The 27,168-nt window shown below is 28.6% G+C and overlaps 4 protein-coding genes across 4 annotated transcripts; all 4 read left to right on the top strand.

The window, feature by feature from the left end:
• The first annotated feature begins 3,235 nt into the window (after nucleotides 1–3,235).
• LOC139426710 (cuticle protein 10.9) lies at nucleotides 3,236–3,760 on the top strand. The gene has a single exon (XM_071186471.2). The coding sequence runs from the start codon at nucleotides 3,287–3,289 to the stop codon at nucleotides 3,713–3,715; it is 429 nt and encodes a 142-aa protein (XP_071042572.1). The 5' UTR covers nucleotides 3,236–3,286; the 3' UTR covers nucleotides 3,716–3,760.
• A 5,499-nt stretch (nucleotides 3,761–9,259) lies between these two features.
• LOC122273589 (cuticle protein 10.9-like) lies at nucleotides 9,260–9,803 on the top strand. The gene has a single exon (XM_043057624.3). The coding sequence runs from the start codon at nucleotides 9,330–9,332 to the stop codon at nucleotides 9,756–9,758; it is 429 nt and encodes a 142-aa protein (XP_042913558.3). The 5' UTR covers nucleotides 9,260–9,329; the 3' UTR covers nucleotides 9,759–9,803.
• A 5,242-nt stretch (nucleotides 9,804–15,045) lies between these two features.
• LOC107457538 (cuticle protein 10.9-like) lies at nucleotides 15,046–15,568 on the top strand. Its single transcript, XM_043038712.3, has one exon. The coding sequence runs from the start codon at nucleotides 15,095–15,097 to the stop codon at nucleotides 15,521–15,523; it is 429 nt and encodes a 142-aa protein (XP_042894646.3). The 5' UTR covers nucleotides 15,046–15,094; the 3' UTR covers nucleotides 15,524–15,568.
• A 6,771-nt stretch (nucleotides 15,569–22,339) lies between these two features.
• LOC107457536 (cuticle protein 10.9-like) lies at nucleotides 22,340–22,849 on the top strand. The gene has a single exon (XM_016075705.4). The coding sequence runs from the start codon at nucleotides 22,389–22,391 to the stop codon at nucleotides 22,812–22,814; it is 426 nt and encodes a 141-aa protein (XP_015931191.2). The 5' UTR covers nucleotides 22,340–22,388; the 3' UTR covers nucleotides 22,815–22,849.
• Nucleotides 22,850–27,168: the final 4,319 nt, after the last annotated feature.

Here is a 27,168-nt window from a genome sequence, read left to right as displayed (position 1 = left end):
TATTTTTTCTTTAATTTTCAAATTATTATGTGCTTATTAATTAATAATCTGCTAATTAATAATTTATTAATTAACAAACACATGCATCTGTAATAATAATTTGAAAATTAAAAATATAAAAAGAAATAATAAGAAAAGATATAAAAGATAAACAAGTTAAGCGATTTTTTGAAAAACAATTTCCAAATTACATTTTGCACTTGGCTATACGATTAGAATATTTATTTATTGATCAAAGTTTTAAAGCAGTTCCATATAAACAGCTTCAAGCTTATTCTGTTACATTCTGAACTAGCAATTCATATGCTTTTCAACTTTTCTCAAAACATTTTCTAATCTCACAATTAATCTGAAAATATATCGAATTTTTTAACATTCTCTTGAATTGATCGCTTGTTTTACAAACAAGATTATTACCAAAAAATATTATTTAAAACTATAAAAATAGTAGGTTGTTCATTTAGAGAAAATATAATATAATGAATAAATATGTTGTTTAATAATTTATTTATTTTAAGTAGTTATCTTCCAGTAGGTATACCCTACAGAAACTATAAAGACAGAAATTTAGAAGCTAAAATATGATTATTTCTTAAAAGTTATTCTTATGAAAAATTATCGATTTAATGCGATGAATACTCAATAGAGGAAATTTCATGTGGAATAAAATTTTAATTTAATGATAACTAATAGTATTAATTTTACTATATCATGAATACTCAATGCAACAATTTTTAAATAAATCATTCAATTAATAATTCAACTAATTTATTAGCTAAAAGAATTAATTTACTTCCATGAATATTCAATACAGGAGTTATGAGAAAATATTAATTCCAATATAGTTGCTTTCTTAAGAACGTTTGTTTTTTTACGGGAGTTCTTCGAAATTAATTCACCAAATCTAATAAAAATTAAAAATAAAAACAACAGTTTCGGCTCCTTGAAAATGATGCAAGGCTTCAATTTAAACTTGTTTAAAATATCTTGTTGAAAAATGAACTGTCTGAAGCTAACTAACATCCAACGAAAAAAAACTTAAATATTTAAACAAAAATATTAAATGTTTAAAAAAAATCGCCAAATTGGCGAAATTGCATTTGATTTTTTAGCATAATGAACGATTTTTAAAAATTACTCTACAAAAGAGTTTTGCTAAAAAGAGTTTTCCATAGGATTAGATAAATATTTTATTAAATGAGTGATTTTTTCTATCTTGCAAATCTAATCAATCAAAAGCAAATTTTTATGAATTATTTGTTTTTGCTCCTCTCTGTTAGATAATAACAAACAATGCATTGTAATCTCGTCACCAAAATTTCTTTAAAAAAGTGAATAAAACCGCGTATTTTAAATCATATTTGAAAGTACTTTAAACCGAGGGTTACTTACAATGGTAACTTTCGTTTTTACTTCGTGTTTCTATAAACTTAAATAATGGAAACTCAACTAGAACTAATGAAATAAATTCAATGTTAACAATCAAGACTTGGGGAAATCGGGGGAAATTCTGAATATCACATTTTAAATTATAATATATGCATAGTTAATATGCATAGTTAATATGCATAATCTTTCTTTCAGTGAGTTGAACTTCTAACTTATATTATTGTAAATCTAATATTATGAAAACGCACCGGAATATGCAACATATAATTCAAAAATAAAGGCTGTGTACCCCATGAATGTAGTGAAACAATCAAAGTTAACAATCAACTCATGGGGAAATCGAGATAAATTCTGAATATCACATTTTAAATTAGACTTTATGCATAGCTAATCTTTCTTTTAGTGAGTTGAACTTCGAACTTATATTATTGTAAATTTAATATTATGAAAGCGCACCGGAATCTGCAACATATAATAAAAAAATAAAGGTTGTGTACTGGTCCCATGAATGTAGTGAAACAATCAAAGTTAACAATCAACTCATGGGGAAATCGAGATAAATTCTGAATATCGCATTTTAAATTATACTTTATTCATAGCTAATCTTTCTCTTAGTCAGTTGAACTTCGAACTTATATTATTGTAAATCTAATATTATGAAAGCGCACCGGAATCTGCAACATAGAATAAAAAAATAAAGGTTGTGTACAGGTCCCATGAATATGTATTACAGTGAAACAATCAAAGTTAACAATCAAGTCATAGGAAAATCTGGGTAAATTCTGAATACCACATTTTAAATTATAATTTATGAATAGTTAATCTCTCTTTTAGTGAGTTGAACTTCTAACTTATATTATTGTAAATTTAATAATATGAAAGCACACCGGAATATGCAACATATAATAAAATAATAAGGGTTGCGTACTAGATGCCATGAATGCCATGGTGTTAGGGAACTTGTACGTTGCGGAGAGTAGCAAAAAAATCGATTACCACAATACCTATATTAGACAAATATATTGATATGAAAGGTCCTCACCACGACAATTATAACGGCAATACCTGAAGTATTGAATGCCACATTTAATTAAGCCTCACTGATATTGATACTAACTTGGTGATATTTTACTGCCTTCCAAATAAGTACCGATATTGGTATGTTCGCCAAAAATAGTTACAAAAAAAGTTAGTAATTAACAGTTTTTCAGAATTAATATTAATTAATTTTCTCAAATTAAAATTAAAATAATAAGTTTCGTATTAAATAGATTCGAATAATAAGGCAAAATAAGGCTGAATGAGAAAATATTTCAATATTAAAATCAATATAAAAGTAATTATTTGTAAAAATAATAATTATTATATGGCAAATATGTAACTGTTCGAATATTGCTGTAAATACACAATTTTTCTGTTGTTTCTGAAATTAGGTGGTTGATCTTGAAAACGAAACAAACAGAAAACGGCCGGAAAAAACTTAACTAGACTTTTTCTTTTAAAAACACTCTTCTCGGTCTAAGTTTAAGATTTATTGCCTTCTAATTGTCACGATAATTCACGAAATTTAAATTTCTTTTCATAAAAGGTGAAAATATTTTTTAAGAAAATATGTTGAAGAAAATATTCTTACGGATATGTTTCTGACACACCCAAAGTTTCTCACTCCTGATGTCAAGAAAAAAGAATTTCGTCTGAAAGCTGAAATTCTTGAAGCTTGCCTTGAACCTTAGAAATTCAGTGAAGTATATGATTCCTCTAAATTATCTATTCAAATCTTTTGGTTCAGTAAATTCCACGTGAGCAACCTTTGCTATAAAAGAGAGCCCAAACAAGTCTTCGGCACAATCGTTTCAAAAAGCTCTAATCGCCAACAGCAGCATTTTCGCACCCAAGCATGCCTCAACTCGTAGTTGCACTTCTTTTCTCCTTAGTTTGCTGTTCTTTAGGTGGGCCAGCAATCGTTCCAGCAGCTTTTCCAGGACAAGTTCCAGTTCTAGCAGCTCAAGAACCACCAAAGTCTTACGAATACGGGTATGAGTTCGGAAATGGATTGGGAATGACTCAACATCGTCGTGAAGTTGCTGATGGTACTGGAGAAGTCAAGGGTAACTATGGATACCTGGATCCCCTTGGAGTCTACAGGAGAGTTGAGTATACTGCTGGAGCCGATGGATACAAAGCTGTCATCCACAGCAATGAACCAGGACTCTCAAGCCAAGCTGCTGGTGATGCTCTTTACGTGGTGGAACTACCACCCCCTGCTGCTGTAGCTCAAGGTCTCAGAGTTGCAGCCACGCCTATAGCATCACTTAATTATGTATAAAATCTAATTATGTTTTTTGTACATAAATAAAAGCGATTAGAGCAATGATGTCATTTTTCACTGCGATGAAAAGTTTAAAAACAAATTATTTCTATATAAGTGATTTTCACCATTGAAATATTTTCTGCAGATGGATATAGCTCCCGAATGCCAAAGCCTCATAAAACTGCAAAAAAAAAACTATCAAAAAGTGCGTTTACATCAAAATATTATTTAACTAGACAAGTTGAATGTCTCGTTAGTACAAAAGTTTAATAGTTTAAAAGTTAAATGGGTTTTAAGTAAATAAATTGTAATTTCATCCTTGTTTATCAGTTAAACCAATTTAGGCATTTTACATTGCTAACTAGACAAATAAAGTGTACTTTAAATTCCAGACAAATAAGATGCGCTTTTTTTTTTTTTTTTTTTTGAAGAAGTAGAGTTTTCTAATTGCATTTTGCATGAATAATACGTTTTCAACTATTTATTCTATAGACTTGGATTTGTCTCATTCAATTTAATGTGAAGAATTACATCGATAAATGTATTTTACTTGACTGGACAGCTGACTAAGTAGCAAAGTCAAATGTTTTAAAAGGAAAAATACAAAATTACACTTTTTAAAAATAAAATCCTTGTAACTTCGTAACTATTAAAACTATTATCTTGTTAGTAATCTTCTTCGATACATTGTAAAAACTACATCTGTCATGATAGAATAATAACAAAAATGTATCTTAAATTAATATAGATTTCTGACAAATTACTTCAAATTGTGGGTATACTAAAAACTATTCATAAAAGAAGATAATTTAAGCTATTGAAGCGTTATGCCTTATTATTTTATTTTTAAAAAAAATTGAAAGGCTGGAAAACTTAATGTTAAGTTCACATTTCGCTTATTTCACCATGCCTTGGAAAATTATTTTTAAATGAATTGGAACACTTTTGCGTAAGAATGCAATATTCATTTATGTGAAGATAAATTCATACGCAAAAATACTTTCTTTCATTATTTATTATTTTTTATTATTTAATTTATGATAATTGAAAAAAATTTTGAATTGCAAGTTATGCAAATTTTTACACCCTTTTAGTAATGTAATTTTTTTAAATGCCAAAATACAAAATTTGAATGAAATTGCGCTATATAAGTAATAAAATTTTTAAAAAAAGTCATATATTTAATATTTGATTTCACACGAATAATCCGGCCTAGTTCACTCAAAATTTGTATTTTGTCATTTAAAATTACATTCTTCAAAATAATAAAAAAATTTGTATTCTTTAAAATGATGTAAAACAGTAAAACTCTTTCGACTATTATTAAGTAAAACAATAAAAAATAATAAATGTCTTTATAAATTATTTTTCGAGTGAATTTATCTTTGGATAAATGCATTTAAAAATTGTGTATGAAAGCTTTTTTATTCATTTAAAAAGTACTCGAGTTATTCGGAAATTTTCAAAAAATAAAATTAACACTAGGAGTTTGAAACTTTCGTCTGCTCTCCTGACTTGACTATTGAGACTATATTTCGCAAGCTGTGGCTCCCTCTCCCCCACGTACGTTTTTGTGCCTGATTTCGTAACTTAAAATATCTTCTGTATTAATTAATCAGCATATTTGATGTCACCTTCTCGAACAATTAAAATTGAGCCCTAGAAGGTCAAGATTCAATCTTTAAATCAAAAGTTATTTAGGAGCGTTTGTTTATTATTTCTGAACACTGTACAATTAAAAACATTATACATGACAGAGGATCACATAAATATTGCAACAAACTTCTAGAGTAGTTCAGGCACATCATTAAAATTAAAACTGTATAGGAAACCATACCTGGAAATGTCGTCATAGGCCGTTAGAGGCGCTTCCCTGTTATGAACTGCTTATTCGTGTACTTCTGATCAGGTCATAACAGGGAAGCACCCTTTGGACAGTGCAACGAAATTTCCGTGCATGGATTCTTTTGCAATTTTAATTCTGATGATGTGCCCTAACTCACCTAAAAGATTGTCTAGAAATTTGCGCAATGCCCTGTTACATATAACATTTATCAACTTGTACGTTTCGAAAAAAAAAAGACTGAAAATGTCATTCCATAAAACTCTTCAGCTTTATGAGCGAAATTAAATTCAGATGTGATATCCTCATACCCGTATTAAGCATGATCATTAATTTACATAAATGCGACAAAAAAATTATTCCCCTGTCTTTTTCATCTATTTTAGCGACTTTCATCTAGAGGAAAAAAATCTCGCCGCATTTGTGATTTAAAAAAAAAAGACTTTAATGACTTTTAAAATAAAGTTATATTTATATATTAAGCATATTTTTTATCACTCTAAAGTCCATATTATTCTTAACTGGAATATGGTGTATATAGTTTAAAATAATAGCTTAACCTAGAACGTAAATGACTTAAATAACGGTCTTTTTTTAAAATTATTTATTCATTTTACTCGGCAAAAGAGCTTCGAAATGCACTTAAACCTGCACTATGAGCTTATGTGTTAAATTGTCAGAGTTATAAAATTTGTTAAGGCTATCAAGTTTTTTAATTTTATTGCTCGAATTATTTGCTCTTATCTTACGACTTTTTCTTAGTATAAAATGTTTAATCGATTTCGTAGAGTAAACTATTTTACCCACTAAACTAAAGTAATACTGTTTTTAATTATGTTTAAAATCGACAAATCATTGTTAAAAAAATACTTCCATCTAATAACGTTGGCGTAAAAACTTTCATAATTAAAGATTTTAGTTAATGAACAGTATAAAACACTCTCAATAAAAGAAGTTATGAAATTAGATTCCGAAATGAAGAAGATAACGCATTTTGTTGTAAGTATGAGAAATAAATGTATACTAATTTGTCTTCAATGAATAAGTTTTTCAATTAAATAAACCGTTTTGTATGTAGCTTTTTACAATTTAAGCTAATTTTCAGAATTTCATTGTATCATCAATGCCCGTTACGCGTGATTATATTATTACACGACATATTTCTAATGTGAAATCCTTGTTATTCTACAAATTCTTTTATTTTACTGCCAATGCTGTCTAATACTCACTGTTAGAATCTTCATTCTAAAATTTTCGAAAAAAAAAGGCAGCAGTCTGCCCATCCAATTAACCATAAATTTTACGGTAAAGAACCTTTTTTACCTTTACGGTTTTAAAACCGTTTGCAGCTAGTATGGTTAAAAAAACTAAGAGTACAAAACTATACGGTTTCTCAAGCATTTACAACTAGCATGGTTTCTAACCCGCAAAAAAGTAATTTAACTGGACATTAGAGATAGTTTAGCAGTTTCATGGTGCTGTCCTCTATGCGTGAATGAGAGTAAGGTATTTTAACAGTCCAGGATCACAAATTGGGGAGTGCAGGGCACTGGAAACTTTTCATGTGTTGAAGGAGGAAATGGAGGAATGAAGGAAATATTGTAGTGCAACGCTAGGACTCGAACCTCGATCTATCGGGCATGAGATTGACAGATTAACCCTCTCGACAACAATATGTACCCATGTACTAGGAACTAAGTACCTTCATTAGGTGGGCTAGTTGGTGCGATAAAATTATGGTTACTTAACCCGTATTAGGTAAAATCAATTTATAAACGATTTTCTCACAGTTAACAGTTTGAATATCATCATATTTAATGGTTACTTGAACGCTTTGCTTGAATATGGTAAAATAACAATTAAATAAAATAGCTATTTAACCATTTTTTCTGAGAAATTTCTAATAACGCTGTATGAATGCATTATCATTAACAAAGCCAGCAAGATCCGAGGACTTTATGTGATATGATTTCTTTTGGGGGGTTACGTCAAATGCATTATTTATGAATTATCGATTCTGAAAACTCTGCAAGAACGCATTTGTGCAGTACAGCGCTATCTACCATTGAGGATGCAAAACAATCGAATGTGTTGAACGATATAGATTGCACTTTAGAAATTCGCATAGTTACACTTTTGTAGTTCACACAACGAATTATTCCATTTTGTTCTTCGATTTTGGGCAAAACTTAATGTACTTGTAAAAGAGTAATAATTTTTCTATAATCAATATTTATACAGCATTCAATTAGCGATAGGCATTCAATAGGCGAATTCAATAGCAATATTTCCTCTTATTACAAGGAGAAAAAAATTTTGGTAAATTTGACAAACTCTATGAAAATGACATTTCAGGTAAAGCAAAACATAATTTTGATTTTAAAAACCAAAATATTAAACCATTCATTTAGTAATTTTTTTGTTCATATACTAACAGTTTACCGGAAATTCTGGTTTTCAAAATTATAATTTCTATTACGACACATTTAGTGAACAATTCAAGACAGAAAAATAAGTTTAACCAAATAAATCATTTTTAAACCATACTCTAAGGCAGTGTTTCCCAAACTTACCTTTTTTGTGTACCCTTTCTAAATTTTTCTTAGCGCTGTGTACCACTAGTTAAAAAATTAATGTATTTTTTACTATAGAAAAATTGCACAAAAGTTAAAAATCATCAAAATTAAATGCATGCACCACTAATTATTAAAATAATAATAATCTCTAATAATCCACTAATAATCTCTGCAAAAAATAGCCAATAGAAAAGTACGTAATCGTAAATTTTCATGGCTAGCTTTGTTATTAAATAAAATTTTTTGAAATTTTTGTTTGTTGTAAGATATTTCGCATAAGAACGCGTACCCCCGCTAAACTGTTCCCGTACCCCTGGGGTTACGCGTACCACACTTTGGGAAACACTGCTCTAAGGTATCAAGATAAAAATGACAAATTTTACGATATTTACCCATTTTTATCACATTTGAAAATATTATCGCATATTATAAAATATTTTATTGTTATTTTTATTAAAATCATTACTAAAGGACTTCAGTAAAAATTACCGAACTTTTTGGTCTGGTTTGGTGACTTTTTGGAGTCAAAAATATATTAAATTTCGTCATATTCTAGTAGATTTGACCATACTTTTTCTATCAATGTATTTTCTTTTTTTTTCTAACTGCTTTACCAGTTTGCTTTTGCAAGAAACTTTTTTTCATAATAACGCTTAATTTCATTATTAAGAAATCATAATGACTTTTGAAATAGATAAAAAACATTTCTCCCCTTATGCCATTAAATATTAGATACAAGCTTATTTACTTTACACCAGTCAAGAGTGATTCAATAATAGAATTTAAAAAAACAGGCTTTTAAAAAATTCCGAATATGTATGTATGTAGAATATGCTAAAAATACGTAATTTTAAGTTTCATTACATTGTACGTGTTATCCAAAAATACGAGGACTATCTTTTAACAAAGAAAAAATTGATAGGAAATGTTTTTTTCTCTTAATTGAAATATGCATTTTCGACACACCCAAAAGTAACTCACTCTTGAAGTCAAAGAACAAAGATTTTGTCGGAAAACTCAACTTTAAAACATGTCTTCAACCTTTCGAGTTTATTGAAGTGTACAATTCCTCTTTATAACTTATTCATATCTTCTGGTATAGCAAACTCCACGTGAACAGTCTGTGCTATAAAAGAGCGTCCAAACAAGACATCGTCACAATCGTTTCAAAAAGCTCTAATCGCCAACAGCAGCATTTTCGCACCCAAGCATGCCTCAACTCGTAGTTGCACTTCTTTTCTCTTTAGTTTGCTGTTCTTTAGCTGGACCAGCAATCATTCCAGCAGCTTTTCCAGGACAAGTTCCAGTTCTAGCAGCTCCAGAACCACCAAAACCTTACGAATACGGGTATGAATTCGGAAATGGACTGGGAATGACTCAACATCGTCATGAAGTTGCTGATGGAACTGGAGAAGTCAAGGGTAATTACGGATACCTGGATCCCATTGGAGTCTACAGGAGAGTTGAGTATACTGCTGGAGCCGATGGGTACAAAGCTATCATCCACAGCAATGAACCAGGGCTCTCAAGCCAAGCTGCCGGTGATGCTCTTTACGTGGTGGAACTACCACCCCCAGCTGCTGTAGCTCAAGGTCTCAGAGCTGCAGCCGAACCTGTAGCATCACTTAATTATGTATAAAATCTAATTATGTTTTTGTACATAAATAAAAGCGATTAGAGCAATGATGTATATTTTCACTGCTATCAAAAGTTTAAAAGCAAATTATTTCTATATAAGTGATTTTTCCCATTAAAATATTTTCTGCAGATAGGATATAGCTCCCAAATGTCAAAGCCTTATGAAACTGTAAAACAAATACCATCAAAAAGTACGTTTACGTACGTACAAAACTGATATTTAATTAAACTAGTTGAATGTCCCAGCTGAAAAAGCTTGTAAATGAACAGAATAAGATCATGAAAAAGTCAATAGGAAGAGTATTTCAAAAGTTAAAAGGGTTTTAAGCAAATTAATTGCAATTTCGTGCTTGCTTAGTCTCTGAACCTATTTATGCATTTTTCATTGCTCTCTAGACAAGTGAGGTATGCCTTAAAATGTTTTTTAAGCTGAATTAAATGAAACTGAACTGCTTTAATTGAATTAATATTTCCAAAATTGTATTTGTTTTCTTTTCGTGAAAAGTGCTATTTTTGAATAGCACTTTGTACGAATAAAATCCTTGCAACTCTTTCTTCATTGGACTCAGATTTGCGTCATTCAATTTAGAGTAAAAAGTTTATCTTGAAAGTCTATTTTACTAGCATAGACGGTTGACCAGTTAGCAAAATCGGATTTGCAAATAAGAAAAAATACAAAATTGTATTTTTCATAAATAAAAGCCTTATAACTTCTAAACTATTAAACCAATTGTCTTGAGATCAATCTTCGTTAATTCAGAGTAAAAATTGCATCTTGAACATTTTTAAATATTGCAACTTAAGCATTGCAACTCTTTACCACTTGCTCTGGAGAGTGTGCATCAAATTACAAGTATTAAATTACTGGTTTATCAAATCACAACTTTTTTTTTCGTTTTTGGGATTTCAAATTAAGAATTCTATTTTCGCTCTGCTAAAGCAAATGGGCACCATTTCTAAAGTTTTGATTTGATCTTAAATTAATATTTAAACAATTATACTGGACTATAATGAGAAAGAAATCCAGAAGATCTAGATCCTCAAAGTTTGTTTTGCAATGATAGAATGATTACAAATAATATATCTTCGAAGAATCTAGGTTTGTGACAAATTACTTCAAATTATGGGGAGGCTAAAGACAGTTCATAAAAGAATAAAACGTATGTTATTGGACTATCAATGCCTTATACATTTATTTAAAAAAAACAGTATAGGAAGTTTAAGAGTATGCTACGGTGTTTGAGTTTTAACACCAAAATTAAAAAAAAAAAAAACAAAAAAAGACGGATAATAAAAGGAAGAAGGAAAGAAAATTTTATTATGTAATATTATAATTATATATCATTCAGACTTTAACTAAACATTACTCAATAACAGCCAAAATAATGCCTTTTTCATAAATTTCCCTTTTATTTAAGTAGTATAAAGAATGGATGCAGTATGATGATGTAGGCCACCATTAAAAATAATTTTGGACTTTTTAGCTACAATATTTCTTGACCCATCTGTGTCTAGCGTCTTTTTAAAAATACGGTTAATTTTTGTCGAAATAAGAAATGTAGCAGCACAGCTGTTTCATTTTTATAATCTTTTGTAGCAACAGATATTTTTATCTACCATAATATAATATTTCTCGAAATTTGAAGTCAAATTATTATTCAATTAGTCTATCTTGAAATTTAATAAGTTATGTAACAGAAAAAAAATATCCGCATGATATCAAAAAATATGTACAGTGCTAAAAAAAAAGGATCATACTGAATAACTTTTGATCTAATGATCGGAATTTCACTTACTAATACTCTATATCAATTGTTCGAGGTCCTATGCTAAAATATGCTCATTCATTAGTTTAGACGGTATTTTAAGCTACGAAATTAAATACAAAAACATACTTTCTCTGAATAAACATACCTCTTTTTCGATGGATTTGGACTCGTGATCCTCAAAATATGGGGCCAATAGGTCATAATTAGCTGATAATAGGTCATAATTAGTTGTAACACTTAATGCTAATCTCATTTTTCGCGTAGTATGCCATATTCTTTAAAAGTTTTAAAAGAATTGGAATATTCCTGCATACAAAAAAAGAATTCATTTAAATAAAGATAAAATCTTGCAAAATATACTTTCTAACAATTTTTAATGCTTTATTTAATAATATTCGAAAAAAGTTTTAATCGTAAGATAAAGAAATATTTACATTTTAACGATTGTAATTTTAAAATATTGATATTTAAGCTATTTTTCATTCGGAAGGCCAGATAATATACATATATTATCTGGCCAGATATATATATATATATATATATATATATCATTTCTGTTTCTCGTTGGCAACAGAAAAGTGAAATATCAATCATGTGAGCGATCATAGTCATGAAAGCGTAAACGTACAAGTTTACAACTTTGTGAATGAAAAATTCTTTTGCGAGGACAACGAAAAGCTAAAACGAACTGATCCTAAAGTATGGAATGATTTAAAGGTTAAAAGTAATGAGTTCATATCAGCAAAGTGCCCTTTTTACATTTTAATTTTAGTTATGCAAGTTCAATAGTAATACTTATATTTGCTATTATTATTAATCATTGAAAAACGAGTGTTAGTCTTGTTGTAACGCTCTCTAAGTGTAATTAAAAAGAGCGCTCAAAGAGCAGAAGGAAACAGTGATGACATTTATGAAAGACGCAGCAGTGAAAGAATGCATGAAAGACACGCCGTCGTTCATGTTGATGTTTGAAAGCATAACTATTGCTTTGTTTCTGCAAATTTTTCTATTGCTTTTCACTTATTTCAAGTTAAAATTTTTAATTCAGTAACTTATTATAGACTAAAAGTTTTAATTTTTTAAAGCAGAATTTGTTTTAAAAAATTTAATAATTTATTTAAGTTCGTAATATTTATCACTAGAACTCATTTCAAACTAATTGACTTAGTAGCGAGTAAAGCCATGTAAGTTTGCAAAACCATATAAGATTGCATACCAATTTTTGGGGCTTTGAGGAGTGTGATCAACCAGGAGTTGGAGCCCACTAGTGGAATATATATAGTTTAAAATTATAGCTTTGCCTCAAACGTAGGCAATGTTGTTGTTTTTTTTCTTTCTTTTTAAGGAAGAGCTTTAAAACCTACACTGAAACATACACAGTATGACAATGGGTTGACTTGACAAAGTGATAAAAATATTTTACGCTCAATCCTTTTACCTGCGTCTTTAGCCGTGTTGCTCAAATTATTTGCCACAATAAAAAATATATATTTTCATAAATTAATTTAGTAGTGGTTAATTTCTAGTTAAATATTTTATGCTTTTTGTAAATTGGCGTAATATTTTAATAATAACTACGCCATACTTTTCATGAAGTTTCTATAAATAATCTGACACACACTAACATAATCATTATTTTTTAAACATGTACCTATATTTTCACAAATATTTCTAAGTTAACGAAGCCGAATGCTTATTAGCAGGACCTTATCAGTCCCAAAATTGCAAAACTCTTGTATTCTTTGAGAAATCCGGAGAAAAAAAAACTGAAACTGAAAGTATTAGGTAAATTTTGTCCTCGTAGTGCAGGTTCACTCTTGCCATTACTGCAAAGTTTTCATTTTATCCCAGTGTTTTTATTTCTATCCCAATGTTTTTATTTTCGTAAAATATGTAAAATAAAATAACATATTACTTCCAAGTGTTTTCATTTTACATAATAAAATTCTTAAATTTTAAAGAGCAATTTTATACCTTTCGCATTTGAGAAAGGTAAACGTCTAGAAAATTTCTCAATAATCATGAGACAATACAAACAAATACTTGTAAAAGAGTAATATTTTCTCATTTGAGAAAGGTGAACTTCTAGAAAATTTCTAAATTCTATATAATTATGAGACAATAAAAACAAATACTTGTGAAAGAGTAATATTTTCTCATTTGAGGAAGGTAAACTTCTAGAAAATCTCTAAATTCTATATAATTATGTGACAATACAAACAAATACTTGTAAAAGAGTAATATTTTCTCATTTGAGAAAGGTAAACTTCTAGAAAATTTCTCAATTCTATATAATTATGAGACAATACAAACAAATACTTGTAAAAGAGTAATATTTTCTCATTTGAGAAAGGTGAACTTCTAGGAAATTTCTCAATTCTATATAATTATGAGACGATACAAACAAATACTTGTAAAAGAGTAATATTTTCTCATTTGAGAAAGGTAAACTTCTAGAAAATTTCTCAATTCTATATAATTATGAGACAATACAAACAAATACTTGTAAAAGAGTAATATTTTCTCATTTGAGAAAGGTGAACTTCTAGAAAATTTCTCAATTCTATATAATTATGAGACGATACAAACAAATACTTGTAAAAGAGTAATATTTTCTCATTTGAGAAAGGTAAACTTCTAGAAAATTTCTAAATTCTATATAATTATGTGACAATACAAACAAATACTTGTAAAAGAGTAATATTTTCTCATTTGCGAATGGTAAACTTGTACACAATTTTGTACAACTGTACAAACAGTACATGACCCTCAAAACCCTTGTGAAAGAATAATATTTTCTATTATTCGAGTACTATTAATTCACCATTCACGAGACGAATAAGAAACATTTCTTATATTTTATTATTTTCTTTTTGCTTTTTACTTTTTTTTGACATCAAATGTTGTTTAACCCTGTTTAATTGGATTATTTAGAAATCTCTATGGATTTTGAAATTGACAAAAAGCATTTCCCGCACTTGTACAATTAAATGTTAGGTGTAGGTGCATGCCAATTCACTATATGCTAGTCGGGAATGCTTTAATAATAAAATTAATAATAAAATTAATAATAAAATTAAGTAAAAAAATTAATTAAGAAAGATGCTTTTAAGAAAATCTTAATGAAACTTCAATTTGAATAAGTAGAATATGCTAAAATCCGTAGGTAAAATATTTCTTTCAAAAGATATATTTCCAATTTTAAGCTTTATTGCATTTTACTTGATATTCTTATCTAAACATTTGAAGATCATTTTTTAACAAAAAAATTACGGAAAATGTTATTTTCATTGAAATATTAAGGAGATATGCGTTTCAGACACACCCAAAAGTAACTCACTCTTGAAGTCAAACAACAAAGATTTTGTCTGAAAACTAAATTTGAAACTTGCTTTGAACCTTTCAAACTTATTGAAGCATGGAATTCTGCTAAATTATTTATTCGAATATTTTGGTTCAGTTAACTCCACGTGAACAATTTTTGCTATAAAAGAGTCTCCAAACAAGACATCATCACAATCGTTTCAAAAAGCTCTAATCGCCAACAGCAGCATTTTCGCACCCAAGCATGCCTCAACTCGCAGTTGCACTTCTTTTCTCTTTGGTCTGCTGTTCTTTAGCTGGACCAGCAATCATTCCAGCAGCTTTTCCAGGACAAGTTCCAGTTCTAGCAGCTCCAGAACCACCAAAACCCTACGAATACGGATATGAGTTTGGAGATGGTCTGGGCATGACACAACATCGTCGTGAAGTTGCTGATGGTACTGGAGTAGTCAAGGGTAATTACGGATACCTGGATCCCATTGGAGTCTATAGAAGAGTTGAGTATACTGCTGGAGCCGATGGGTACAAAGCTGTCATCCACAGCAATGAACCAGGACTCTCAAGCCATGCTGCTGGTGATGCTCTTTATGTGGTGGAATTACCACCCCCCGCTGCTGTAGCTCAAGGTCTCCGAGCTGCTGCCGCACCTGTTGCATCAGTTAATTATGTATAAAATCTAATTATGTTTTTGTGCATAAATAAAAGCGATTAGAGCATTGATGTTACTTTTTACTGCTAACAAATTTCCAACAAAAAAGTTTTTTTACATTTGAATGATTTCCACAAGAATTTCAAATTTCAAAAACATTTGCTTAAAAATGTGAAAGTCTTAAATTTTGTAAAACATATTATTTTCAAAAAACTTCTGTAGTTTTAGGTCTTAGAGTAAAATAACATGTCAAGTGATGTCTTAGAAATATTTTTTTATAACATTTAAATAGCAAAAGTGAGAGCTAAAATCAAAATTTATTATAGTTCTCAAAATTGCATTTTAATTTTTTAACTGCCTCTTTTAAAAACATTCTTTAAAAGATGGATAAACTGAAAAAAAGGAGAAAAACCTAATTTTTTAAATTTTAAAGTTGTAACAAATCGTCCTATACTCATTTAGTTCATCGAATTTTTTTTTTGAAAAATTGTCTACTTCTTAAATTTATTACTTTAATCTTACCATATCTACCATATGAGTTTGGGGGAAAGTGAAAATTTTTCAAACATGATTGGCGAGAAAAAAAGACAGAAAAAGCACACAAAAAGACAGAATTATGTATACAGAATTATATATTTAGAATCGTGATTAAAAACTTCATTCGTTTCAAAAGCATACAAATTGGAAATAACATTCGACTTGTTTCAATCGCTTAAAAATAAGCGACCATTTTCAAAACTAATTTCTATTTATCGTAAACATTTTGCCGTCTCTTTGCCTCTATCATGTTTATTCTAATAACCCGAATTGTCAGAAAATTTCTGCATAATATGCCTTCGTTTTCTGTGTACTAAACCTTTGCTCAGACTCTTCTTCTTTAAACTCTGAACTTAACCTCGTCCGCTCTCTTGCTGTTTACCGTGGATTTAACCCTTTAGTTGATTAAGCTCTTGCTAAACTCGCTATACCCAAATGCTTCCAAATGAGTGAATTTTCTTCTAATCCTTACAAGAAAACTTGTCATTTCGCCATTTTTTTTTCTTCTCACGCTTGTAAATTGCTAAGATTCCCCACCCGTTCTGATTTAATAGTTATTTTTAGTCCCATTAACAAAATTAAATCTAAGTCTCTTTGAGATCTTATTAGTTTTGATAGTCACTGGGGTGTTTACCACATAGCTTGTCAATGCGATCTTGTGTACATCAGACAAACTAAACGCGTTTTAAAATTTAGACTTAAAGAACATGATAAATATGTTCATTATCAAGAAAACGAGAAATTATCAATTGCTGCTAATTTTTTGAACCTTCATAATGGCATAAATATGTAATGGCATAAAGGTACGGGCATAAATTCAGTTTCGGTATCAGCTCATCTTGATTCCTTGAAATCTTGTTTCATTCATATGAATGCAAATTTCCTTGCTAACGACATTAGTTCCTCACCACCTCTCCATAGCACGTAGAAATGAATTTTACCTTGATCTGCTCCTCTCAGCCACTTTGTTTGATTTTTTTTTTTTGTTGCTCTGTTTTTTCATCGTTTTTTTTTTCTTTTATGGTGACAGTTTTTTTTATTTTTTATATAGTTTTATTTCTCTCCTTTACTTTTTCATTTTTCGTTGGCAATTTTACGTTTTATGCTTCAAATCCCTTTTGTTAAGAAGAAAAGTTTCATTCAACAGATTTTATTTGAAATGATTGCCTTACAGCGAAATAATATTAATAACATAATAAAGACATAATAAAAGATAATAACAGCAGATCAACTGCTATATTTAATTAGAGCAAATAATAAAAATTCCCTTTCGCTGCAATTGAATATGATTAAAAAAAATTTAAATTTATCAACGAAATAATGTCACATAAAAAAATTTTCAGAATGTATATAGATGTTAATAAAAATTGGGGAATAAATGTGTATAAAACGCTCTCATTTCAAAAAATTTACGTTTCGAACATGCATTATTAAATAATTTCATGTAACAGGTTTTCTAGGCTGAAGTTATGAACATATGTTTCTGATATTAGAATTATTTTTCGAAAAATATGCTCTACAAGGGAAATTTTTAATTATGTATAGTTAATTAAAAATATATAAATATCCACAACTCCTTTGATAAATTTTTTTTTGGAATTTTAACATTATTTTCTTATTATTCACAAAATGCTCCATTATTTTTGTTAAATTCCTATAAATAATCAATAACATTAAATATTTTTAAGAAATACTAATAATTTTTTTTTCGAAAACTTGCACCATGGATTTATAATGTCGAATTACAAAATTTTTTTATAATATTCAAAGACGTGTGTAAAAAATATAAACTGATTGCAATTTTTATGGCATAGCGATACAATTATCTTTTAATTTGTTAATCATGTCCTAAATCCCCTCATAACTAAATTTTTATATTAAAAAAGTGTGAGTTCATTTCCTAAACTTAACATGCAAAAAAATAACGAAAAATCCATTCAGTATTTATGTACATAAAAAATCATTTGAAAATGTTGACTGATTCGTACATTGTGATTGGACAATAAATTACATGCTATAATCCAATTTTTCTTGCATAAATATCCAGGTTTATTTGGTAGTCATAAGCATAGAAACAATAAAGTTATAAAATTTTCATTTATCTATAAATTATTTCTAAAACCATAATTACAGATAGTTAAATGTAATTTTTATTTATCATCCCTTCTTGATATTCTCTGCTGTTGAAACCACTTTTATTTTGATTATTAATTTAATTTAATTTAGATGGTGATACTTTATATGTAAATCTTATGATACCAACTCATTATTACTCAACATTTTAAAATAAACATATTTAAACCAGTATCTAAACTTGTTTACTGTTCTACACAAGCATGCATTGATATGTTAATAATTTTTATAATCGCAAAATTAATTAAATATGCAGCATGTGCTTTTATTTCAAGTTTCGCCTAATACTGAGTCTAATAACTTATGCAACTGAAATAATGAATACGAAACAGTTAAATATTGCTAGGAATATAAATTAATATCTTTGGCGAAAAACTCTTAATGAGTTTTTACAGTAATTAAATAGGAATTTTAACAAAAAATTGTAAATGAAAGTGCAACGGTAACCGTGCAAATTAATTAGATTAAATTTTTATGCCAGTAGTAACGGATATATAATAAAATACTTCGGAGTTTTCAATTGAAAACTTTTTAATTTTAGTGTAACAATCTGTTTGTATTTATTGTTAATTTACAACGAAATATTTTATCAATCATGAGAGTTGATGAGAGAAGTGATATGGATCAGGAAACTATGCTTATTTTTAATCCAGACATCACTTTGTTTCATAGTTTCATTCAAAAAGAATTTTAAATAGTTGTCACTCCTATTAGTGACCTTAATTTTTTTAATTTCTGAGAAATATTCTTACAATCCAAAAACTATGGCAAAATTTAGAGCTTTTTTTTCTTATTTTTACTTTGCGTTTATACTGATGCTGGGTCCCTTTACAATTCGCGCGAAGGAGAAAAGTTCTTGTGTTGTCTATTTATTCTGCTTTATTATTTAAAATGTGAAACAATATTCTTCGGAATAAAACAAAAACATGGTTCTTAACGTTGGTCAACTTTAAAAAAGGATTTATTGATGAAATAAGTAAAGAAAATCGAATTATGGGGTTGTAATGGACACCATTTTGCTATGAAATATTTAGAATTTAAATTTACATTAACTTTAAGGGGAAAATTATATCTTAATTAATTTTTTTTAATTATATATAATTTATTGCAATATTTTTATCATCAATTACAGTAAAAAAATATCAGTGTTTGTTTTATTGTAATGCATTGATCATTATTAATAGGATTTATTAATCCTTATAAATAGGATTATTGATCATTATTAATAGGATTTTATGGATCATCCACGTAAGCAGGAAAACCTATAAGTACCATGAGTACTGAATACTCAAAATATTAATTTTAGAAAATATTACTTTGTAAATAGTTTCAGATCACTCTAGTGATTTTTTCTTTATTATTTTCGCTTCTTATGCTTTATTTTTAATTTATTTCTTAGTTAAGAACTAACATATAACACTGCTTAGTTGAATTACCTCAAGTTTTCAATGGCATTTGAGTTCGAATTAGTATTAACGCTTCTGACTATTTTGTTCACTGAACTCTAGATTCAATAAAATTCTATATATACCACCCAGCTTGAATACAAGAACAAAATTTAACTACGAAAAAAAGCATGGTATTAAAAATCCATATTTAACTCGAGCAATACACTGTAGAAAATTTTGGTGTCGAGGTAAAGTAAAAAAATTAGAAGTGCATGTAGACAAAAACAAAATTAACTACAAAAAAAAAAGCATGGTATTAAAAATCCATATTTAACTCGAGCAATACACTGTAGAAAATTTTGGTGTCGAGGTAAAGTAAAAAAATTAGAAGTGCATGTAGACAAAAACAAAATTAACTACAAAAAAAAACATGGTATTAAAAATCCATATTTAACTCGAGCAGTACACTGTAGAAAATTTTGGTGTCGAGGTAAAGTAAAAAAATTAGAAGTGCATGTAGACAAAAACAAAATTAACTACAAAAAAAAAACATGGTATTAAAAATCCATATTTAACTCGAGCAGTACACTATAGAAAATTTTGGTGTCGAGGTAAAGTAAAAAAATTAGAAGTGCATGTAGACAAAAACAAAATTAACTACAAAAAAAACATGGTATTAAAAATCCATATTTAACTCGAGCAATACACTGTAGAAAATTTTGGTGTCGAGGTAAAGTAAAAAAATTAGAAGTGCATGTAGACAAAAACAAAATTAACTACAAAAAAAAACATGGTATTAAAAATCCATATTTAACTCGAGCAGTACACTGTAGAAAATTTTGGTGTCGAGGTAAAGTAAAAAAATTAGAAGTGCATGTAGACAAAAACAAAATTAACTACAAAAAAAAAGCATGGTATTAAAAATCCATATTTAACTCGAGCAGTACAATGTAGAAAATTTTGGTGTCGAGGTAAAGTTAAAAAATTAGAAGTGCATGTAGACAAAAACAAAATTAACTACAAAAAAAACATGGTATTAAAAATCCATATTTAACTCGAGCAGTACAATGTAGAAAATTTTGGTGTCGAGGTAAAGTAAAAAAATTAGAAGTGCATGTAGACAAAAACAAAATTAACTACAAAAAAAAAACATGGTATTAAAAATCCATATTTAACTCGAGCAGTACACTATAGAAAATTTTGGTGTCGAGGTAAAGTAAAAAAAATTAGAAGTGCATGTAGACAAAAACAAAATTAACTACAAAAAAAAAAGCATGGTATTAAAAATCCATATTTAACTCGAGCAGTACAATGTAGAAAATTTTGGTGTCGAGGTAAAGTAAAAAAATTAGAAGTGCATGTAGACAAAAACAAAATTAACTACAAAAAAAAACATGGTATTAAAAATCCATATTTAACTCGAGCAGTACACTGTAGAAAATTTTGGTGTCGAGGTAAAGTAAAAAAATTAGAAGTGCATGTAGACAAAAACAAAATTAACTACAAAAAAAAAAGCATGGTATTAAAAATCCATATTTAACTCGAGCAGTACAATGTAGAAAATTTTGGTGTCGAGGTAAAGTAAAAAAATTAGAAGTGCATGTAGACAAAAACAAAATTAACTACAAAAAAAACATGGTATTAAAAATCCATATTTAACTCGAGCAGTACACTGTAGAAAATTTTGGTGTCGAGGTAAAGTAAAAAAATTAGAAGTGCATGTAGACAAAAACACAATTAACTACAAAAAAAAAAGCATGGTATTAAAAATCCATATTTAACTCGAGCAGTACAATGTAGAAAATTTTGGTGTCGAGGTAAAGTAAAAAAATTAGAAGTGCATGTAGACAAAAACAAAATTAACTACAAAAAAAACATGGTATTAAAAATCCATATTTAACTCGAGCAGTACACTGTAGAAAATTTTGGTGTAGAGGTAAAGTAAAAAATTTAAAAGTTCATGTAGACAAATTTTTTATTTACTTTTTCACTGTTATAGTTGTATTTTTGTTTGCTTGTTTGCTGGCTCCACATATTTTCATGCGCAATAGTATCAACTTAAGGTCATTGCAAAAATATTTCGTTTAAAAAACAAGAACATTTTTAGTAATATATCCACACTAATTACTTCAAACGATGGATATTTTGTCAATTTTACCTAATTTTTTGAGCAATAATTACAGTTCTGTACTTAAAACTATATTTAGTTAGTTTACTTCAACACCAAAAATGAAGGCAACTATGCACCAAATATTTTGGAAGTATACAAACAGCGAAGAATAATGACAAGCTTTAAATTAAATGTATGTTGTTGTTTTTTTAATAATTGTTGAATTTAGAAATTGGAACCTTTAATTGAAATTCGTCGTTACAGCTTCTTATTACTAAAAAATATTTTATTTAATTGAAAACACGCTTCAAACGCGTTAGTTACAATATTTCTTTCGAACGAATTTCTACGTCTGCATATGAAATTCATTACATTATACTTGCCACAATTATTCACGAACTATTGATTATTTAACAAAAGAGTTAACACAATTATTTTTTCAAGGAAATAACTTTAAAATATCTCCGACACACCCAAAAATGCTTTACATGTAATGTGAAATAAATAAATTTCATCTGAAGACTAAAATTCAAAGCTTGCTTTCACACTTACGAACTAACTGAAGCATAAAATTCTCTTTGTAAATTCCATGTTCAAATCTTATGGTTAAGTAAATTCAATATGTATAATCTTTGCTTTAAAAGAGAATCCAAACAACAGCTGAACACAATCGTTTCAAAAAGCTCTAATCGCCAACAGCAGCACATTTTCGCACCCAAGCATGCCTCAACTCGTAGTTGCACTTCTTTTCTCCTTTGTCTGTTGTTCTTTAGCTGGACCAGCAATCGTTCCAGCAGCTTTTCCAGGACAAGTTCCAGTTCTAGCAGCTCAAGAACCACCAAAACCCTACGAATACGGATATGAGTTTGGAGATGGTTTGGGCATGACACAACATCGTCGTGAAGTTGCTGATGGTACTGGAATAGTCAAGGGTAACTATGGATACCTGGATCCCCTTGGAGTCTACAGGAGAGTTGAGTATACTGCTGGAGGTGAAGGATACAAGGCTGTCATCTATAGCAATGAACCAGGACTCTCAAGCCATGCTGCTGGTGATGCTCTTTACGTAGTGGAACTACCACCTCCCGCTATAGTAGCACAGGGTCTCAATGCTGCAGCACCTGTGCCATCAGTTAATTATGTATAAAATCTATTTGACTTTTGTGTATGAATAAAAGCGATTAGAGCATTGATATCACTTTTATTGTTGTTAAATTCTCGGAAAAACAATTACGAAAGAAAGGTTTTTTTTTTAAAGAAAATAGGTATTTAATCAAACTGTAAAAATGTTTTAAATATCTAAATTTTGACTTATGATGAAATTTTAGAAATGCTTTTCTTAGTCTCTATTGAAATTCAAAAAATTTTCTCAGAATGCACCACTTAGCATTTGAAGAATTTTCTGTACAAAAGTGACAATGGAACAGGAAATTATAAAAATCATTTTAAAAAATTTCAAGAAATGCTTACTTATGTTAAAATGCTATTTTCTGGCAAATTTAATTTTAAATCTAAGTGAATTTAAGAGACAAGTGAAGAGTAATGTCAAGTGAATTCTATTTTTCGTGTGTTTTCAATAAAATAGAGATTCTTGGAAATCCTCTATTTTTAAAGTTTTAGAGCAACTTACGGTTCCTAATATATAGTTATGATAAAAAAAGAGAACTTATATAGAGTTGAAACTTTATTAAAATAGAGAGCTAATAAAAGCTTTGGTTTCAATAAAATAGATACCTAATATCGAGCTCAAATTTTTAACTAGAGTAATAGTATAGAGCTATGACTAATATAATATTATTTAAAATAGAACTATAGCTAAAAGCATAAAGAATTAATAAGAGGCTACAGCTGATAAAAAAATAGAACTGAAAAACTATAGTTCTAATAAAATAGACAGCTAAAGTAGAGTTACAGCTCAAATAAAATCAAAATAGTGAGCTCTCTAATAAAAGTAAGTACAGTTCTACTAAAAGAGTGATATAGTATAAAGTGTAGGCTTATTCTAATTAGTAAAAACTGGGGTTTTTTTAAAATTTATTTTAGATATTTCTATGCATAATAAAGCTTTTATTTTGAAATTCTCAAAATTGGCATTGAACATCTTCTCCTCTTAAAAGAATTTACCTTCTTTACACTATTAGAATTTTCATTCTAAAATTACGGTAAAATAACTGGCAGCAGTCTGTCCATCCGATTAACCATAAAGTATACGGTAAAGAATATTTTTCACCTTTACGGTTTCGAAACCGTTAACATCTAGTGTGGTTATAAAATCATGAATTCAAAACAATACGGTTTTTTAACCATTTACAACTATCGTGGTTTCAAAATCGTACAAAAATAAATTTACCTGGACATAGGAGCTAGACTTCTCATTTGATAATGGACAGTGGAGAGTCCAGAACACTGAAAATTCTTCATGTGTGTTAAACGGAATGGAGGTGTCAACGCTGCGACTCGAACCCCCGTTTTGTCGATCATGAGATTGACAGATTAGCTCTCTCGGCTGTAATATGTGCGCAGTTGCAAGGAACTAAGTTGCTTCATTAGGTGGGCTCAGTTGGTGCTGTAAAATTATTGTTATTTAACCGTTTTAGGTAAAAATAGTTAATAAATGATTTTTCTCACTGTTAATAGTTTCATTAGTATCTTATTTATGGTTATTTGACTGTTTTGTTTAAATATGGTAAAATAACAATTAAATAGATTGTTATTTAGCCATTTTTTCCGAGAAATTTCTAACAGTGTAGGTAAACGGGAAACCCAAGTCCCAGTGAAAAAATGAAAAAAGAGGGATGAAAAGAAGAGGAAATAGTTATTGCACTGTTTTTAAGCTTACCTAGATTATTTAACGTCGCTTGCATTTGGCGCATTGAGGTTAAATCCGACTCAGTTTTATTAAGCTATACTTTCAATTAATCTACACATCAAGTTCTTAAAATAAATAAGTCTTAGGCTTATATTTACATCCTCCATATTATTTTTAGAATTGTTTCTTTCGTATCTCAAAATGTATACTCTTTTCATTTTTAGAAAACAACTTACAAAAAGTAAATAACTTAACACTCGATTATTTTGTAAGCAGAAAATAAACTTTAAGTTATACCATTTTTTTTGCTTCAATATTATTTTTTATTAACATTGTAATTTAATTTATTTCTATTTTTTAATAGCTTCATAATTCTTTTTTGAAGCTAGCACTCTGCTCTATATTATTTTTGCTATTATTTTTCAAAACAAAAACTAAACTGATTATTTTAACATTAAATCCTTTCAATTTAAACGAGGATATAACGAATAATTTGACTGTAACTAAAAATATTTTCATTAAACTAATAAGAAAACAATAATACTTAATTTTAGAAAAAAATATTATCATTTTTTTTATAAGCCAATCTAATTTTAACAGTAAGAAATCAAATCTTGACGTATAAATCAAATTAAAACCAACGAATGTCTTTGTAAAACTGGGCTGCAGTGTCTGAGTTGAAGTAGCAAACGAAGAAAAATTCACAAGTGTTAAGAGTTGGTGTCAACTGGGATAGAAGCAGGGTTCTCTGAACCAAGAATCAGTTGCCTTTTATTTTCCGCCACCAATACCCCATTATCCTATCATTTTTTTAACTTAATATTAAGTAACCTACGACTTAGAAGGGCCAGATCTTGACTCAGGAGTCGCAGCGGAGGCAAATTTTTATACCATGTTATGTTATGCTCTTTAATTTAAGTTTAGTTCAGTTTCAATGTGAATTTTACAGGTGTTTACTTCATTTATAAGCATGATCATAATGGAGCACAGTCTTGGTTTCTTGGGTTAGTGTTTCTAAATATATTACAGACGTAACTTTTCAAACGATATCTTTGTATTCAGATCTTTAAATGATAAAGTGTTAGATTACAAACAAAATTCTTGCTAGTATTAACGAATTTTTACAACCGCTATTATTCTACAATATTATTACAAATTTATGCGACCCGTTGCAATTCTACAAGAAGAACTATGGACTTTAAAAGTCTTTTTAAAAATGACTGATTCAAAAAAAAACGTACAGAGTGCTTTATGCAAAAGAGTGACATTACTAACGAACTTATTTGGATTCATTAATTAATTCGTCAAAAAAATAATAATAATTTTAGGAGTAGTAGCAAAAACAGAATAAAATGGCTTCGTCTACTTTTCAAAATAGCTAAATCTATTTTCCAAAGCAACTCTGCGTATTTTTCTAAATAGCTGTATCCATTTTTCTAAATATCAATGTCTGTTTTCCGAAATTTTTGTGCGTATTTTTCAAAATATCTATGTATATTTTCTTAATCGTGCATTATAAACTATATCATTTTCCTTAAACACGCATTTTGAGCTTTGCCCAAAATAAAATAAGTTCTTTTGACTCTATGCTTTTTATAATACAAAACTAAATCCCTTTTTTTGTATTTTAAAGAGTTACTTTTTCAAATGTAAATAACTATAAATAAGGCTAGTAACCTGTATGTGATTAACGAGACTGATGTTTGTCAATTGAGTTTGTTTCTTGACCTAGCTTTCATTGACAGCAGGGTTAAAATAAAACACAGCAGCAATGCATAGATAAATTTGACTTTTCAATTTCAGTATCGACAAAGATAGGTTTTGTACTTTTCTCTCATATTTAACATAAAGTATAAAAGAAAGAAGGTTCCAAGTTTTCTTCAAAAAAAAATCTAAGTTAAAAAAAATGCTATGATCAATCGTAATTTCATACCAAATAATTGTTTCTGTGTTGGTTTTACTTGGGAAATAATTGTTTCTGTGTTGGTTTTTTTTAAATTTCAATCTCTAATTAAAAAAGACAGCTTTTGCTACATCTGAATTATTTACTCTTAACTTCACGAAAATCTAATTTTGTACTTTATTTCATTAATCTCTTTGAATCTCAATACATTGAATCATAATAACTCATCTTAAGTCATAATGTTTAATATATAAACTTTTTTAGTTTTATCTTTCTGCTTTTAGTCTGCTGTACTATTAATATTGCTATAAATTTATTACAAATTACATTAAAAAATTTGAAATTTTGTCTCAAATTTTGAGTTTTTGAAGTGAAATTTCCTGAATTTTTCTGAATTGAAGTCTTTTATGAATTGAAGGTTCTGAATTGAAGTTATGACTTAAGTATTTCAGATTTTTAGACTCTTTACCATTAGAAATGTGTCAGATATTTGAACAATAATGTCATTTAGATTTGCCAAATTTTATTCACTGGAAAATTCTGGATCTATTGATGGTAAAAAAAAGTACTGGCACTTTAGGTGTATCATCCATAAAATCTATTGTTTTTACCGTAAAATTTTTACAGTAATATTTATTTAATTACAGTGATTCAGTGATTTTATAGCAAATACTACTGAAAAAATTGCGGTCAATCAAATTCTTTGTTCCTTAAAATTTTACTTTAAAAATGATTTTTACATTAAAAAGTAATGGCACTCGTAGTGCAGCCATTTTTTTCCGTAATTCT

Source organism: Parasteatoda tepidariorum, chromosome 9 (genome assembly GCF_982258835.1).
Source record: "Parasteatoda tepidariorum strain Cologne lab strain chromosome 9, Ptep-v5.0, whole genome shotgun sequence".
In the NCBI taxonomy this organism is placed as follows: Eukaryota; Metazoa; Arthropoda; class Arachnida; order Araneae; family Theridiidae; genus Parasteatoda; species Parasteatoda tepidariorum.
Note: the sequence above shows the minus strand (reverse complement) of the source record. Positions and strands in the feature narration are given on the sequence as shown.